Source organism: Temnothorax nylanderi, unplaced genomic scaffold (genome assembly GCF_030848795.1).
Source record: "Temnothorax nylanderi isolate EJ_2023f unplaced genomic scaffold, tnyl_v1.0 TNYL_tig0485_pilon, whole genome shotgun sequence".
NCBI lineage: Eukaryota > Metazoa > Arthropoda > Insecta > Hymenoptera > Formicidae > Temnothorax > Temnothorax nylanderi.
The window spans coordinates 38,704-55,135 of NW_027249547.1; the positions used below are offsets into that span (position 1 = coordinate 38,704).

General features: G+C 37.5%; 4 protein-coding genes and 1 long non-coding RNA gene across 10 annotated transcripts; 2 read left to right on the plus strand and 3 right to left on the minus strand.

The window, feature by feature from the left end:
* Positions 1 to 4: 4 nt before the first annotated feature.
* Positions 5 to 2,061, plus strand: LOC139783278 (uncharacterized). Of its 5 annotated transcripts, none has more exons than XM_071722432.1 (6): positions 5 to 190; positions 241 to 420; positions 624 to 811; positions 912 to 1,125; positions 1,373 to 1,489; positions 1,550 to 2,061. In XM_071722432.1, exons 3-6 carry the CDS (start codon positions 656 to 658, stop codon positions 1,747 to 1,749), a joined length of 687 nt encoding a protein of 228 aa, XP_071578533.1. In that variant the 5' UTR covers positions 5 to 190; positions 241 to 420; positions 624 to 655; the 3' UTR covers positions 1,750 to 2,061. The 5 variants fall into 5 exon arrangements, with proteins under 5 accessions (XP_071578533.1, XP_071578531.1, XP_071578536.1 ...); XM_071722430.1 differs by having other exon boundaries at positions 260 to 420; XM_071722435.1 differs by having other exon boundaries at positions 260 to 420; positions 1,409 to 1,489.
* Positions 1,798 to 11,734, minus strand: LOC139783272 (maestro heat-like repeat-containing protein family member 1). Its single transcript, XM_071722424.1, has 22 exons — positions 11,394 to 11,734; positions 11,130 to 11,275; positions 10,834 to 11,042; positions 10,429 to 10,595; positions 10,063 to 10,354; positions 9,719 to 9,925; positions 9,551 to 9,641; positions 9,322 to 9,474; positions 9,106 to 9,249; positions 8,716 to 9,017; positions 8,052 to 8,577; positions 7,802 to 7,959; positions 7,632 to 7,716; positions 7,362 to 7,549; positions 7,005 to 7,263; positions 6,746 to 6,923; positions 6,446 to 6,639; positions 5,979 to 6,362; positions 5,590 to 5,907; positions 5,181 to 5,531; positions 4,932 to 5,101; positions 1,798 to 4,845 (listed from the first exon to the last, which is right to left on the minus strand). The coding sequence occupies exons 1-22, from the start codon at positions 11,434 to 11,436 to the stop codon at positions 4,656 to 4,658; spliced, it is 4,755 nt and encodes a 1,584-aa protein (XP_071578525.1). The 5' UTR covers positions 11,437 to 11,734; the 3' UTR covers positions 1,798 to 4,655.
* Positions 11,735 to 12,076: 342 nt separating this feature from the next.
* On the minus strand, positions 12,077 to 13,218 carry LOC139783283 (uncharacterized). Its single transcript, XR_011721186.1, has 2 exons — positions 13,079 to 13,218; positions 12,077 to 12,379 (listed from the first exon to the last, which is right to left on the minus strand). It is a non-coding gene; the product is annotated as an uncharacterized lncRNA (long non-coding RNA).
* A 253-nt stretch (positions 13,219 to 13,471) lies between these two features.
* LOC139783279 (calcium and integrin-binding protein 1) lies at positions 13,472 to 15,281 on the plus strand. 2 transcript variants are annotated; one of them, XM_071722437.1, is made up of 6 exons: positions 13,472 to 13,560; positions 13,667 to 13,730; positions 13,843 to 13,877; positions 14,004 to 14,251; positions 14,322 to 14,520; positions 14,600 to 15,281. In XM_071722437.1, the coding sequence occupies exons 2-6, from the start codon at positions 13,680 to 13,682 to the stop codon at positions 14,619 to 14,621; spliced, it is 555 nt and encodes a 184-aa protein (XP_071578538.1). In that variant the 5' UTR covers positions 13,472 to 13,560; positions 13,667 to 13,679; the 3' UTR covers positions 14,622 to 15,281. The 2 variants fall into 2 exon arrangements, with proteins under 2 accessions (XP_071578538.1, XP_071578537.1); XM_071722436.1 differs by lacking the exon at positions 13,472 to 13,560 and having other exon boundaries at positions 13,591 to 13,730.
* LOC139783280 (oligosaccharyltransferase complex subunit OSTC) lies at positions 15,184 to 16,414 on the minus strand. The gene is made up of 4 exons (XM_071722438.1): positions 16,051 to 16,414; positions 15,809 to 15,882; positions 15,515 to 15,732; positions 15,184 to 15,443 (listed from the first exon to the last, which is right to left on the minus strand). Exons 1-4 carry the CDS (start codon positions 16,187 to 16,189, stop codon positions 15,425 to 15,427), a joined length of 450 nt encoding a protein of 149 aa, XP_071578539.1. The 5' UTR covers positions 16,190 to 16,414; the 3' UTR covers positions 15,184 to 15,424.
* Between the last annotated feature and the right edge of the window lie 18 nt (positions 16,415 to 16,432).

The window sequence follows — 16,432 nt, forward strand, 5'->3', positions numbered from 1 at the left end:
TACCTTTCAGTGCACACAGCACAATAATACGATCAGCTGATCGCTCCATCGCTCCGGCTCGGAGATATTCCTAGATATATTCCTATATTCCTAGATATTCGTGCACAAGAAGCCGTGACCGCCGTGACTCAGAAGTGACAGTTGTGACAGTTCGGCCGCGAGCGAGGTTAACTCGGGCGAGAAGCGAAAGGTAAACAATAAAAGTTAATACGCGATTAAATAATATATTTAAATATGTAGTCGTCGATTTCTTCGTCAGCAGCCCCGATCAAACCTCTAAACACTTAAAAATCATAATTGGAAGACACGATGACACCAATTAAGCGTACACCGTAATTATCAATTGCATCAACAATTGATTAAAGCGCGATAAAAATACCATAAGACAGTCAAAGGTGCGATGCATTATTAATAGTTCAGGTAAATTATTTCTCTTGACTCGATTGTTCCATAAAATATAAAACAAAATATATACAGGAATTATAACGCATCCAAAGAGTTTCTATTAAATATTAAATATATTTAAAGTATTAAGATAGAATATTAAGAAGAGTAAAAAGTAAAATGTAGTAATAAAATAAAAACAATTATCTGAATAGATAATTAATTAGCAATACTTGCAGTTTAGGGATTCTTCCACACGTTTTTCGTCGCTATGGTGGAAGCAGCTGGATGTGGCGAATTGCAGCAGTTGGTTCAAGAGGAAGAATGTGAGGAGCCGCTCAGCCACGGCGGAGAAGCTACTCCTCCGTCGACGCCAGCGAGATCTCAACGTCCAGGCAAAACTGAAACGCATAATTCCAACGTAACGGTACGAGGTCTCATAGTATACAATTGCCTGTCCTTATCTTGTTATATTGATGACGACGGTATGATAACGTAATTATTATTCCTAAGTGATATTTTTGCAGCAACAAATACTATGGGAAAATAACACACAAACATCGCCGATTATTAGTAAAGAAAGCTCCGGTCAAGGGACGAGTCAAGGCTCCATGGTTTCCAGTCGAGCTGCTAACGCTTCAAGTTACACCGGCAATCAGTCTCGATTGATGTATCTTAATGAGAAGGAAAAGCAGAGGCCTAGTCGGCCGGATCCACCGAGAATTGTGAGGCAGCATAAAGGTAACTGAGGCTCCAGAGATCTGCAAATCATCTTAAATACAATTATTTTTCAATTTCTACACATCTTTTTTCAGTTTCTTTGGTTCTCTAATTCTATATTTCATTTACTTTTTTTTAAATAAATATATATTTACATATGTTTTATAGATTTGTTATAGTTTTATGATTTTATCGTGTACAACAGCCTTACGTTTTAGTTCTTTGAGTTTTACATCTTTTGATTTTGTTTTGGCATTATTATACAAAGCCGTGGTGCCATGCAAACACCATTGCTTTCTGTCAGAGGTACCCGATGTCCGCCATATGGAGCAAGCTCTGCTGCAATTGCTGGAAGACTTTCACAGCGGCAATTTACGAGCATTTGGTTGGTATAGCCTTATGTAAACAGTAAAATACTTAATGAGACCGAAAATCGTTTTCGTAGGAAAAGACTGTAGTATGGAGCAGATGACGGAGATACGAGAGCAGCAAGAACGTTTAGCCAGGCTGCACTTTGAGCTGGGCCAACGGCAAGAAGTGGGTGGCGAGCAGTCAGGTCTTCGACAATCGAGCGCGAATATGCGGCATTTGCTTCATCGTCTCCAACAGCTGAGTGTTTGTATAGAAAAGTTGCATAGCAAATGACTACCTTATATTTACTATTACATATTGTTATAAATTCTTGTAATGATATTTGGGGAACGTACACCATTATATTGTTATATACAACTTTTATAAAAAATACATTGCTAAATATATATAGTATAAATAAAATATATGTATATAATATATAAAGTACTTTATGTTGATCTGCTAGAGGAGAGAATCGTAAATGTAATCTTAGGTATGTGATTATTGTACGAACGTATTTTTATGTATACCTGAAAGGAAAGTGTGAATAGCGTAAAAATATTGTTATAAGAATATATATTAAAAATTTGAAATATTTTTCACATAGCCGTTTCTACTAACTATACATCATCACATGTATTATTTATGTATCTATTACTATATAAAAATATGTATGAATTCAGTGTTTATACGCTAAAACAATTGCCGTTTTTACAGCTACGTAGATTACGCTCTGTAACCGATGTTTCAAATATTACATTTTATATCTATCATTCACCGACTATGCAAACCAGATATTTTCCATTTATATCAAGAATCAATGTATAAATATGAAGAACCATATATAAATATTAATATCAATATTAATATTATTTGACATAATTAATTTGTTGGAAGTTTTACAAGTCTAGTGCATTCGAGGTGTCTAATATTTTAGTAGATTGCTACAGAGATTTGCTTTTGCAAGTCGAGGATGAAATCGACAACATTATCGCAACCACAACGCTCGATTATAGCTCACGATACTTTGGAACGACTGAGCTATGCAAAATGTCCTGCATTCAATGCACTGTGGGAGCCGAGGGATATGATCGGTATCAATGTAAAAGTAACAGAGAAAAGACGTATTCTTGGAGACGAATATCTGGAGAGCACAATCAAGTAATGATTTGTAACAAGATTAACTAATTTCCACACATATTCGATTCTGTACACACATATTTGTACATAAATTCCTAGAATTTTAATCTCGATTTAGAGAAAGGCCAAGAAGGTATATGGCGTCGGGTGTAAGTTTAGATGATGTGCGAGATAAAGATAAAAGAAAATTATTAATCGACTTTATATACAAAACAACGATAAATCAAGCGGCAAAGGAAGTTTGGGGTGACTTTAAAGTTCAACGTTCTTGCTTATCGAAAAGACACATAGAAGAATCTGAAAAACTCGTATTATTCTTACTACAGTATGCTACATTGTAAATTTTTACGTTTTATAGTAATTAAACAGATCGACGTAATTTACAGTCGACTGATCAACAAATAATATCTCATTTGCCGGCGAGATTTCAACGAGCTGCTAGGAAATGGGATAGCATGCAAAGTCGTTCCTTTCTCGTGGATGATACTTGTTATGATAGAAAGGATAAAACTCGAAAAGAAAAAACCACGTGCATAAAAGAAATGTACTTACAGCAGTTATCAATATTATATTTTTCATAGGAAAATATCTTATATGATGATTTGAAAATTCTTTTATAGTGGGTCAGATGCATGCAAAGAAATATCAGAAAAAGAGCACACGATAAGGAAATTAATTAATGAAAATAAATTAAGTATTACTTATGACAAGTTGCCTTCATCGTATACAGGATATAGACCATACATTGCGTACGGAGTGCCGATAGAGAAAAAAGAAATCTGTTAATTAGTCGATTAACACAATAACAGTATATAAATTCATTTACAAGTATGTTTTGCCTCATGATGTTAATAAATCAATTGTCTATGTACACATTCTGTCTAACAAAACAATTACCTATAATAATTACAATAAAACATTTTTTTAATATTATAATGATATGGCCTCTAAATAAATTGACTGTTAAAAATCTACAATATCACAAGAATTAAAACGTAACTCTAGGGCCTGGTTTTTGATTTGAAGGTAAATATATCTAGTCAGATTACTTTTACTTGAAGATTAACTTTCAAGTTAGTTGTTATTGCGTTTTTCAATGTATTGTTATTGGTTAATCAATCTTCAATAAACCTTTACCCATCAAAAAATTTCTGATGTTGGTATTACAACTTAGGAAAAAACTATAGTTTATGTAATATAGGTATCTATAGTTCACTCAACATTTACTATAGATAAATACAATAAATCAAGAATGATGTTGAAAATAAAAGTTTCAGTTTTAAAGTTTTAAAAAAGTCGTGAAAGCAAAAATCGAGACGATACAAAAGAATATAAACTAAATACCATTAATAATAACAGAGGATTTGTTACACGTAAGCTAACGATAGTTACTACGAGAGCATGGAAAAAAGTTTGACCACGAAAATGCAAGTAATGAATATAACGGCGGCATTGATATGCTGTAAAATTACAATGTTAACAAATCGATTTATTTTGAAATATCAGTCCTCGGACTAGCTATTGCGATTAGAAAGAAAATATTAATAATATTAATATTAATTTATATACATTGTTCTGTCTTTCGTTTGTTTCGAACTCGACTTTCGAAATTTAGGAAAGAATTAATCGAGTAAATCTAATTTCTAATTTATTAAAATAATTCAATCCACGCCGAAATATTTTAAATCTTCTTATAAATTCTTTACCACTGCTATAAACGTTTACATCAAAATTATCGAAATGTTGATTAATAATATACACAAAACTCAAATTCTATTTACTTCAGCATAAAAGAGCTATATGATGGATTATGATCTTCTAGTAAACATAAAACCAGAAGTTAATCAGTAAATTTTCTGATAGTAAAAGTTAGCATTAGGAAACTATTAGTTTAGTAATCAACCATGAATTGAAAAACGCAATTTTTATTTTAAACTTTAGGTTAAGCCTAAACTACAAGTTAACCAGAGAATGAAACCGGGCCTTTTGAAAAGGTTTAGAGAAAGTGAAGTAAAAAACTTCTCGAACAACCGAAACGAATCATTGAAATATTACCTACGCTAAAGTGTAAAGCAAAATGAAAGGGCTTGCGACGCACGCATTCTCACAATACTTTCTTTATCACGTAGGAGTTGTAACAGTCTTTGTACATCTTCGGGCCTCGGGGAATCGAATAATCCTAAGAGCAGCGCGGACGTGGCTCTGGTGTGATAATTCTCTGATCTAGAGTATCCGCGAACAACGGCGTTTCTGGCAGAGACAACAAAGCTTAGAGTACGTGCCTATTTTTTATATTTTATTAAATTAGAAAATACATTACGGTATTGCATATTTACCTTAGTTCTTCTGCTCTCTGTGGAAATTCCTCTTTCAAACAGTTTATCAAATCCTTGGAAAAATCCTCAAAGCTGAATTTGGCTTTTGGTCCCAAATTAATACGTATCACATTCGATAATCTCTCATTCTGCACCATACTTGCAGTTTTACATAAGGTTTCCTGTGCAGTCTGTTGCATAAGCGGCATAAGTAAACATCCGAACATGTAATTGAGTAACACATTTTACAATGACGCGATATAGACGTACCTTAACTACTGTTATATTCGAATCTTCCAGTCTTATTATCAGAGATGGCAAACAGCTGAGAAGATGATCGATTAAATCATCATCCGGCGATGTAATTGATCTCCGCCAATTGGTAGCTATCGCGCCCAGAGCGCCTATGGCAGCAAGCTTCATCTCAGTGTTTTCTTTCTCGAAAAACGGTTTCAAGGCCAGCACTACTCGGGGGCTGACAGGCCTCTTGTATTGAACCGATAACAGCACCGAAAGGCCGCGTAACGATTCGAGTACTACTTCAGCACCGCCTTCCCCACCGGCGGTCTCCTCCAATCCATCGAGTAAGGCTTCCATGCAATTGTCGAAATATTCATCGACCTAAAAGACAATCATTGGTCAATATATGAAAATGCGTATTGAAAAAGAATTACTTTACCTGTCTCGGGTCCAAGTAGGCTATTCTAGCAAGTCCGATGGTAGCAAGCTTTCGCACTAAGGACGATGAATCGGCCTTAGCATCGTGCAGAGTGTTAATTATGGCATCAAGCCATATAGCTCCGCAATCTATTTTGCCAATCAATTCTGAGTAAAAGGTGGCAGCAACCGCTCGCTGTATGGCTATTGTGCTGGTCATCAGTTTGCTCAGGGATTGTGTCATGCTCGACAGGACTTCGTTTCTGGTCGATATACATTTCATCAATGTTCGTACAGTCGATATCAGGTTCTCCTCGGCTTGCATTTCGGAAGCAAATGCCTAAATGCATAAGATTCACATTGGCTTGAAGTCAAAATGATCGTAAATTTGTAAAACGCTTTGATACGTACAGTCTCTATCGGCAAATTGGATGCAGTATTCGGTTGGATGGCTACCAATATGTTGATTAATATAGAATACACTTCCGTGTGCGGATTTATCTTCTGTGCCGCTCGATTCGGTACGTATCCATACTTCGTATTTATCAACGACGCGGGAGCGTCAACGTGCAACCAGCCCGAGAGGTATTTGAGGAGAACTGATAACAAACCCGCTAACTGCTTGCTGGTAATCAAGCTTTCTATGTGCAAAGATTCAAGAAGATGCTTCAAGCCCACCATGGCCGCCAAGGACGGAAGAGATGCGGTATTATTCCGTCCGGAATACGCGGGCGGACTAGCAATCTCAGAGAATAGACTGCTGGATTCGAGTTTTATCAGCAGCATATCCAAAGCCTGAAACAAAAAAGATCATGATAATGTTATATTTATAACGTAGTACGTTATAAATGTGTAATTATGTATAAAAAAAGACCTACTCGGGGTCCAAGGGAATCATTATTGCCAATTTCTTTCCAGCACAATGCGGTACCTGGATCCAATGGTAATGGCTGAGACAAAAGATGCTCGGTCACTTCTTCCGGATGGTGCTTCATCAGTGACACTATAGCCACCGTTGCAATGTACCTGCAGCTCGCGTTTTCCATTTGTCTCATTTGTGTAATGATACTATCTGCAACAATATAAATAGCAAAAACATTCTGTCAGCAATATATGGTAAAATTGGATAAAGATTTTTAAGTGACGATTGATGACAGGATAATTTGCACTTTACATACCGACTAAGCAAACATCGGTCCTGGATATCTCCGACCCTTTAATTTGAAAATGTTGCGAGAGAGCTATTCCTGCTACCAGGCCCGATTCTCCATAGAATAGCAAGCCTTCTATCAATCCCTCCGCTAAGCTAACTATCTCGCTGTTGGGGATTTTCTGCGATACCGCACTAGCCAGTCTCTGTTTACAATAAATTATATCTTACAGTTTAGCTTTCATTGAAATTATTATTTTTTGCAACATTCAATTATATGAACTAACTTGTACAGCTCCATAGGATATCGATGAATCTTCGATCATAAGTTCTTTCTTTATTTGTTGTACGTCTTCACTCAAGGTATTATCAGGTAATGTATGCCGATGACGGGCTGCAATGTTCAAAGTGAGAAGCATGCAGTCTATCGCCAGTGGTCTCAACGCGAATTCTGTGTCCGCACACCAGCATAAAGTTCTTCCTACTAGTTTTCCGGCATCCAACTTGCCGCCTGGATATGTATATTTTAAAGAATTATAATAAGACCTGTAAAAGAGAGCACACGTTACAAATCTATGACATATATATTGTAAAATAAGGATATATATATATATATATATGTGATTGTGTATTGTAATAATTACTGGAGCACCGTATGCAGCACCAACAGAGTAATTTTTCTCTCCACATTCGACTTGGACTGCATCCAAGGTAGCAATATGTCAACTAACTCAGCTAACGCATCTGCTGAATCGGATACAATTTCGCTGGACACGGTCCCCAACTCATCCACAACTTGTTGCATTATTTCCGGATGTAATTGTAAAGCAATCTAAGACAGAGATTGACAGAGAATATTAATTAATCATCGAAAACAATCGACAAATATGACACTGTAATCTTAATTTTGGTACCTCCGAACTGGCACTAATTGTCTTATCCAGTACTGCACTGAGGAAGATCTCTCTTTCCTCATTATTTAATGCTGGCGGTATACGTCTGTGAAAATATAAAAAAAATATATTTATTTATATATTTGTTCAATGTGTAATATCGAATAAATACATTGTTAAGCAAAACGTACATTAAAGAGTTTGCTGCTTTCAGTAACGCCGGATAGAGTTGCAACGGTCTGTATCCAGTTGACGACTGCAAAATTCCCAACAGAGTTGCCAGAGCAGTAGCCTTTACGCGTAGGCCTTTAGATTCGGACAATCTGGTGGGATGAACAGCCTTGGCCACCTACAAATAAACAAGTAGAGAATATTTCACATCTTAAGTATATGAGTTCAATTAAAGACTTGTATAATCGTTTATAAGATTAAATTAATTACTTGTTCCAAGACTAACAATCCCGCTTCCTTCGTAGACAGTTCCTTACATTCGTGCAACTGTTTAATAGTCCAAGGTAACACATGCTTTTCGAACATGGGGAAAAGTTCTTGCGGATCCCCCTTCTGAGCAATTTCGGCGTAGGAATTCAATAAACCCGCTTTTGCAGCCTCGGCGGTAGCAGCAGCCTTTGTGTCCTTCACGAAACCTAGCAACCTCACAGGGGCCTTCCTGGCATCCTCGACGGTGCAAAACTCCTCCATTAATTTCAGCACGATACTTAGATGCCGTTTGGCGCAGATGCCGACCGCTCGCGCGAATTCCTTGGTAGTGCCGTGAGAACGCGCGAGTTCGACGAGTAGAGTGATGTGAGCGTTGTTATTGCACGTAGATGCCAAAAGCGGCGCAACACCCGGTGTGTTTGCCTTCAAAGCGAGTTCGTCAGCGAGCTTTGCGCCCCATGACTCTCCTTCTAGTTTCACGCTCTCTTCTAACCACTCTACTACTTTTTCTTCCCATATTAAATCCCTAGAGATTAGAAGGCAAATTAAAGGTAACGATATAATATGTATATAACAATATTTTTGACGATATAATATAACGATATACATAATTAAAATAAACAAATTAAATTAATTTATACAAAATCTGTACAAAAAATATTACCATTGCACGTCATCTTTCACTTCTTTAGAGTTTTTTCGAGAGCTTCTTTGCTCATCTTGCAAGAGTTCCTGTGAAAGTTCCAGTAGCTTCTCATCCCAATAAGATTTTACTCTGTGTCCTACCAAAGGTGCTGCCGATTTTAAAAAGGCCACTACTGCGGATCGATTAGCCGGGTTGCTTAACAATTCCAGGCATCTGCCTAAAACTTTCGTTCCAGGGAAATCCCTTTCATTTGTTGAAGAATTTTCATCGCGTATTATTTTCGCCGCTAATGGAGATAATGAACGTAGTACGGATGTGACCTACGGTCAGAGAGAAGAACAGTAATTAAATACAGGCATTAAACTTAACATACGATGAGTATCTCAGGCAAATAGAATTGTTACTTACGGATGCTATGCAAGCTGAGTCTAGTAATGCGCTTATCAAACATGGCCACAGCCAAGATTCGACACTGTCAACTGTCGTTGCGAGCAGATACAAAGCTTCAGAACATGCCTCCATATCGTCACTCTTTATTTCACAGTGTGACACCTATTTTAACAAAATAAAATTAATTTCCCAATTATTTTTCTCTAATTTTACTTTGGGCGTTGTTTATGTTACCATATAGCGAACAAATCTAGCTCTCTGTGACGGCAAAAGAGGGAATGTCGGCCGAGCGGCTAGTGCCACTATAGCACCGATCATTTGGAGCGCACCATTCTCACCGAGAGATTCCTGCAGGCTAAGTGCGATTCTCTGTAGAGATCCATCATCCTAATAAAACAATATGCATATCAATTGTTAATTAATACTTAAACGAACTTGTTAATGAAATCAGATATTTCCGTACCTCTGGTGGAAGAGTGTTTATGAGGTGTCTGAGGACTACTAGAGCACGAGCGCGTTGATTAGCGACTGGCGACTTCAACTGCTGCAAGATTCTGCGAAAAAGCAAAAAATGAGCGACAAAAACTCACGCAGATTTTGTAATTTAATTAGGTGTGAAAATGTCAATTACCTATCGAGACCTTCTTCGGGATACAACACAACCAACGATCTGGAGCACTGCAGCACTTCATAATGTGTAAGAACCGCATCCCGAGCTGCTTCGAAGGGACAAATACTAACGAATTCGGACAGAGTTTGGTGGATATTCTCCATAAATGGGCGGATTGCCTCCTTGTCATTTTCAGTCTCGACAGAACTTAAAATCACAGCTAAAACTCTGTTAACGTAATAATATTAATTAAATAAAAAAAGATGAAATTTTCTTTAAACTTAGTAAAGTATTTTAAAAAGTTATATATATAATATAATATACAGTGAACAAATAATAAATTTATTGCAAACTATGAAACTCACCTCACAGTAGCTAAACGTAGATTTTGCTTCTTACAAAGACTTAAACACACGGGTATTAATTTTACAATTCTCTCGCTATCTTGTTGCACAGGCAGCAAAGGTACCATAGGCACGAATGCCATTAAAATAGTTTCAGTTGATTTGAAATCGCGAGATGTCTTCAACCAGTTGTGCGTTAGAAAGTCGAAGACGGAACAAATTTCTTCCACAAATGTCTGTTTAGTAATTCCCAGAGACGAGTCTTGTCCGTTCATTATATAATCGTTTATAGCTTCACAAAACCTGGAAATCACTGGAAACCAAGAAATCAGTAATGCAGAGCTTCATTAATCTTATCAGGAATCATCATAAAATGTATATACTTACTGACACAAATTGCTTGTTTGAGAACCTCTTCCCGTATCTGATTCAGCATCGGTAACATGATAGTCAACGTTATTTTAACAAACGACAGCATTCCATACGGATTGGCCGTCGCGAGCTTCCCTATTGTGAAAATTATCGCAGGATTGGGAATTACTCCGGGTTCCAATCTATAAAATACATATAATAATCAGTTACATAAATACAGCAGACCAACATTATACCTTTCCCTGGTGAAAAACATTTCTCATATTTTCTCAGAAATTTGGTAAAAATTGAGACTTATGAAAAATTCTGAATTTTTATAGAAATTCTGATTAATAATATAAAAAATTCTGAGACATTTTCCACCAGAATTTATAGCGTACTTATCGCAAATAAGTTGCGAAAAGTATTATCAGCACTTACTTAGTTAAGAGTCCACCCGTAGCTTGCATGCAGTGTATTTTGCAAAGTTCAATCAACAACTCGGCCGCCTCCTTCTCAGTCTCGCCTATTAACTCGTTCACTGCTATCTCAGCGAGAAACGACACTAAATCTACACTTAAACTTGTAGTCGAGTGTCTGCATATACTAGATATTATGTTCAATAAGGATCCCATGTGCTCCGTGGATATCTTTGAACAGTAAAAATCGCTTAACAATCTGTATCATACATGCAACAATGATGCAATACGTGATAGCAATCTCTAATAAAAAATTACCTTCTTATGCATCTCCCAAAAATAAATGGCAGCATGAATGACGATCTCTGGGTTTTTCTGGCTTATTCTTTCAATCGACTCGATCACGGACTGCTTTACATCTTGGTTCTTGTCGTCCAAGGTATCTAATAGGGCTCCGACCACAGCTGAAAATAGATGTTTCGATATTTTGGTCATTTTAAGAAGCAAGAATTTATTAAACACTGTTCAACTGGCAAAGTACTTTTGGCATCTTTAGCTTAATCGCTTATATTTCAAGTTTACCTGGTAACTCGGAATTGCAATTGTTCTCCACTTCCTCCTTCATGTTGACGAAGCGCTAAGTCCCAGCGAGAAATATGTACTTGAAATTTTATTATGTTTTTATTGACAGTAGATTTGTAGGGCCACTTGTCACACGTCGTCCCATGCAATGACAAAATTGTTTAAGGTACTCTATCATCCTATGCGATCTATCCTCCACGAAGTAAGTTGCGACCTCAGTTGAATTAACATTTAACCATATGATAAATCAAGCAGGTCCAACGCAGTCCGCGAATTAGCACGTGAATTTGCACCAGATCTTCAGATTAGACACTAGACATTTATATACATATACACAAAGCAAGTATGGAGTATGGAGCTTATCAGGGTTTCGTAGCGCCATCTTAGAAAGAGATAGACAACTTATAAGTGCACGTGTAGAAAAAACAGGCGCTTTTTTTTTAATCTGGCGGCGCAAACAAGTGGAACAAGAAAGCATTGACTTAACCAGCGATTCCATTATCATGGATAAAATTATTAATTTTCCGTCCTTTGATACACGGAGTGACACGGAGAGAAATTCGAGATAATAAATATCACACAGTCTGAAATTTTGCTGGAAGCAGTTCCGCCAGGGGAGTCGATCAAGTCATCCAGAGACTGGTCGAAGCCATCCTAGATATCGCAAATAACGCAACGGCAGATACTGTACATCGTTTATTAATAATTATTTAACAAGTGTGTCTCAAATACAAAATATACATAGTTTTGTACAGATGAAACTATGCTCGTGTAACGATTGTAACTGGTGTGCAAGACGCAAGAAATCGCTGGAGCATTCGGACAGTTCTCCTCTGGATCTTATAGCAGGTTCACGACCATTCACGACACTTGAATGAAGTTGAAGGGAGGCTTAAACGGAGACTGGCGGCATGATAGTCATCCCGTTGCATTCAACGGCGATCTTGACACCGATGACGAAGAAAGCAATGTTCTTCACCACTGACCTGCGAAGAAAAAGCGATTGTTAGTATGAAATATTTACGTACGCTGCAGAAATTACAGATATAATAATTGAGAATATTCCCAGTAAGCAATCTGTCCCACTATGACAATAATAGATTGGTAGCAGATTTGCAACAGATTTCGGTATCATCTGTGTCTGTATTAAATTCGTGTTTTGCCGGCAGAGCCTGTCGATATAATTCGACAGCAGATTAAAAAAAAGCTCGGCAAAAACATTAAAACATTTTAACATTTTAAACATTTAAATGGAATACATCATTAAAATTTTTGCAGATTTTGCTCAGTTTCTACAATGAATTTACCATTATATTCTGTTATATTTCTGGTGGCATTCTATCGACAAAATTTGCAGACATTTTCAAAATTTGTTCTAGACAGATTTGACTATCCGAATTTGGAACGTAAATTATTTATTTTAAGGAGTAATTAGTGAAACAATTGTAACTTGGAACAGTCGCAACACGAATCCATATTACATGCATGAATTTTAGATAAAGAAAGTAATTCATGATAACAATAGCGGTTTAATTGTTTTGAAGCGTTAACAATAAAACTTTCGTTCGAAAATTAATGCTAGAGCGAAGAGTGAATCCGGCAGTACGAGGTTATGTTCGCCAGGCGCCGTCGAAGTTCACCCCGCGATCTCCGCGACGAACGACGGCGGCTCTTCGTAAACTCACCACTTGAACTGATCATAGTAGATGTCTTTGAGGATCTTTCCGACTTTTTCCGTCGCCATCGTTTGTCTTTTGTCACAAGAACTTGAGTAGCTCCGGGCCGCTCGAGAGTTCTCTCGTTCAGAAGTTCCGCCTGTTTCCGCCTTTACCACTTTGTGCCACACTTTGCCGATGTGGCTCTTCGTATCTTTTCTGCACCTTCCCTCTTGTCTCTCTCTTCCACCAAAGGCCGAATGTGTATATCTGTGTCCCGTTTTAGGTGCAGATAAATGGAGCCGAAGTTCGACGGACGTGCTGGGATGTGCACCGGCACGCTCCACGCTGATCAATAAGCAGCGCCCTTTAAAAGCACTATTACATTTGCAAGACAACCGTGACGATCCAATGATTACGAAATAATTAATCGACAAGTCAGTTTCGGAGAATAAAATTTTCTAACTGGCCTTGACAAAGCTACGTTTACAGCTTCAAAACGACTGTAACAGGTCGGATATATCTTACAAATTAGTCATCATTAGTGTTCAATGTTGATTAACGATGACCGAGTTTCTTCATAAAAATAACTGAAGCGTTCGTTGACACGTTGTATAGTTATTCCGCGAGGATGGGAGCAGGAAAGAGTCAATTTACGGAAGAAGAGTTGCAGGACTATCAAGTAAGACTCGTCTTCTTCCTGGTAGCTGTTATCCTTTGCTTATCTTCAATTCTGACATTTATTTATGCCTTAAGGACTTTTTAATCAAACTGTGTTCTTCTTTTGTTGATAGGATTTGACGTATTTCACTAAGAAGGAAGTCTTACAGTGAGTACTATCAACAAGATTGATATTTTTGTCTATTGAGCATAAATTTCTTCATATAATTTATCTTATTGGACTAGACTGTTAATTATTATATTGGCAAAATTGTATTTACTCTTTCTTGAGTAGTGCACATCAAAAATTCAAGGCGCTTGCTCCAGAGAAAGTTGGACACAACAAGAATGCTAAGCTGCCAATGTCCAAGATCTTGCAGTATCCCGAATTGAGAGTGAATCCTTTCGGCGACAGGATCTGTAAGGTCTTCAGCTCTAGTCAGGATGGCGATTGTACCTTCGAAGATTTTCTGGACATGATGTCTGTATTCAGCGATGCTGCTCCGAAGGCTGTGAAGGCTGAGCACGCATTTAGAATATTCGGTAAGCCGCCAGTTAATTATTCACGATGTTCTGAAATCCTCTTTTTGGTGACAAAATCTTATTTACGAAGATTTCGACGGTGACGATATGCTCGGTGTGGGAGACTTACGACAAGTGGTCGACAGATTAACCGCGCCCCAGAGATTGAATGATAGCGACATGCAGCAGCTTCTTCAGTATATCCTTGACGAAGCTGATCTGGATGACGACGGAGCACTCAGCTTCGCCGAGTTCGAGCATATTATAGAGAAGAGTAGCGACTTTTCTAAGTAAGACGCTTCGCCAAATCACAATTAGAAAGTAATAATTTTACTCGCATTCGCCAGTAACGTCAAAATCTTTTTGCAGGAGTTTTCGCATTCGTTTATAAAAGTGAATGTCGTTAATGACGAACTCGCCAATGAAAGACTGAACATTAATCGACATTTCATTATAATAGCAGACATGGGCCTAATGCATACTTTGGAAAAAGGAAAAATCATGATCAACGTTTGCTGAATGTGCCAGGGCTCTATAATTTGGCCTAAGTCAGATCTTGATCTTTTTTTTTTTTAATTTTTATCGAGCTTATTTATTTGTAAGATTTATAGTAGGACCACGTAACCACGAATATAGATCTCTTAGTTTAAAAATATCATATAATGCTATAACTAAACTGCCAAACACAGTGATATTATTAAAACATATATATGATGCTCCAATTTAACGAAGAGAAATCACGTCTCTTCTCGACCAGTATACAAGGATTTTTAAAAGATATACCTTATGTAATGAAGTTGAATGAATGCCCAAGTTTGACGTAGTGAAGTCATCATGTCAACTTGCTCCAGTTGGAAGACAGAAAATTCATTTTCAGTAGAAACTTCCACAGGTATATTTAATAAGAGCATTTAAAAAATACATACCCGTATTGAAATATATTATTTAAAAACTTCGTTTTGACAGTATATATTTATGATCTTGTCTATATATTATAATAAAAAATTATATAACATCTCTTGTCTTATAAATAATAATGATGCTAAAGCTATCTAGTTTTTTGCTTATTATACTTTATTACAAAAATCACCAATCCACTGTTACAACATCCTGTGTATTGTAACGATATCCCATTTGATATTATATAAAAACGATAATTCACCACAATATTCATGGAATTCAGTCGCGTGTAACTTAGGACTGCAGATACCCGCTGAAAAATAAAAATAATTATTTGCCTGATAACAGCATACAGAATTGTCTCGAGCCACAAATAAACCTTACGGAAGTTTCATCTTCATGAATATCCAGCACGCAGTAAACGACACGAGTATGCTGAGGAATCCCACGCATATCAGAAGAACTCTATTAAGCTTCGGCGTCGACGGGCCATGCGTTTGATCCAGGATGATGAAGCCCAAGCCTCCCATCGTAAACAAGAAACTGGAGGCCAAACCTTCCATGATGTACTGCCCGTTCACGCGATAAGGCATAAACGCTACCTGCAAGGATTGCCCTGGGTTATATTAAAGAAACGAATCGCTGAGGATGAAGGTATTTTCGACAATAGGGGCTTACGGGTCTCGTGTGACCATGTTCGTCCGTCGTAGATCCTACACTAGGTGGCTCAACAATTACGTCGTATATGATTCCTGTAAAACATGTGTTTATGTAAAACTGAACAATCGATAAAACAAACCTAGTATTAGAGAAATTATAAATTGTACAAAATAACATTATATCACTGCACTGTAAATTATATAATAGTTTATAACGCGATAATGAATAAACAAGTCGAGATAATTTTTAACAGGACTAACCTCCTGTCACCAAGAAGTACGACAGCAGGATGAAGGAGAAGACTATCATAGCGCTAGGCTTCACGAACCAGGACGGTCTCTTTAGCTTTAAGTTAGGCACTTCCAGGATTAAGAACGGTAACCGGTAAATGCACTCCATCCTGTCGAGTCTAAGCTACGCGATGGAAAAATAAAGGATCTCGTCCAAAAACATCCACCTGACACTCCTGACTGACAACGTGACAACCCGGCAACGTTTACGTTTACCGGTCCCCCTCTCGTCCCTCCACCCTCTGCGCCGCAATTTCAACAGGGGCACGAACGAGGCACGAATATCTAGACGCGTGGCGTTCCATCCGAAAGCGATCCGGAAGCGGTTATCGCCGGACGCCTTTCGACGCCG

Coding starts and splice junctions, on each gene's coding strand:
- LOC139783278 (XM_071722432.1), top strand. CDS start 656: ATGGTGGAAGCAGCTGGATGTGGCGAATTGCAGCAGTTGGTTCAAGAG. Junction 812..911: donor CGCATAATTCCAACGTAACG/GTACGAGGTCTC, acceptor ATATTTTTGCAG/CAACAAATACTATGGGAAAA. Junction 1,490..1,549: donor CGGCAATTTACGAGCATTTG/GTTGGTATAGCC, acceptor TCGTTTTCGTAG/GAAAAGACTGTAGTATGGAG.
- LOC139783272 (XM_071722424.1), bottom strand. CDS start 11,436: ATGAAGGAGGAAGTGGAGAACAATTGCAATTCCGAGTTACCAG. Junction 6,924..7,004: donor TATCCTATGGAGCTGTACAA/GTTAGTTCATAT, acceptor TATTGTAAACAG/AGACTGGCTAGTGCGGTATC. Junction 5,102..5,180: donor CGAATATAACAGTAGTTAAG/GTACGTCTATAT, acceptor CTTATGCAACAG/ACTGCACAGGAAACCTTATG.
- LOC139783279 (XM_071722437.1), top strand. CDS start 13,680: ATGGGAGCAGGAAAGAGTCAATTTACGGAAGAAGAGTTGCAGGACTAT. Junction 13,878..14,003: donor ACTAAGAAGGAAGTCTTACA/GTGAGTACTATC, acceptor TTTCTTGAGTAG/TGCACATCAAAAATTCAAGG. Junction 14,252..14,321: donor GCACGCATTTAGAATATTCG/GTAAGCCGCCAG, acceptor TTATTTACGAAG/ATTTCGACGGTGACGATATG.
- LOC139783280 (XM_071722438.1), bottom strand. CDS start 16,189: ATGGAGTGCATTTACCGGTTACCGTTCTTAATCCTGGAAGTGCCTAAC. Junction 15,883..16,050: donor GTACTTCTTGGTGACAGGAG/GTTAGTCCTGTT, acceptor CATGTTTTACAG/GAATCATATACGACGTAATT. Junction 15,733..15,808: donor AACATGGTCACACGAGACCC/GTAAGCCCCTAT, acceptor CAATCCTTGCAG/GTAGCGTTTATGCCTTATCG.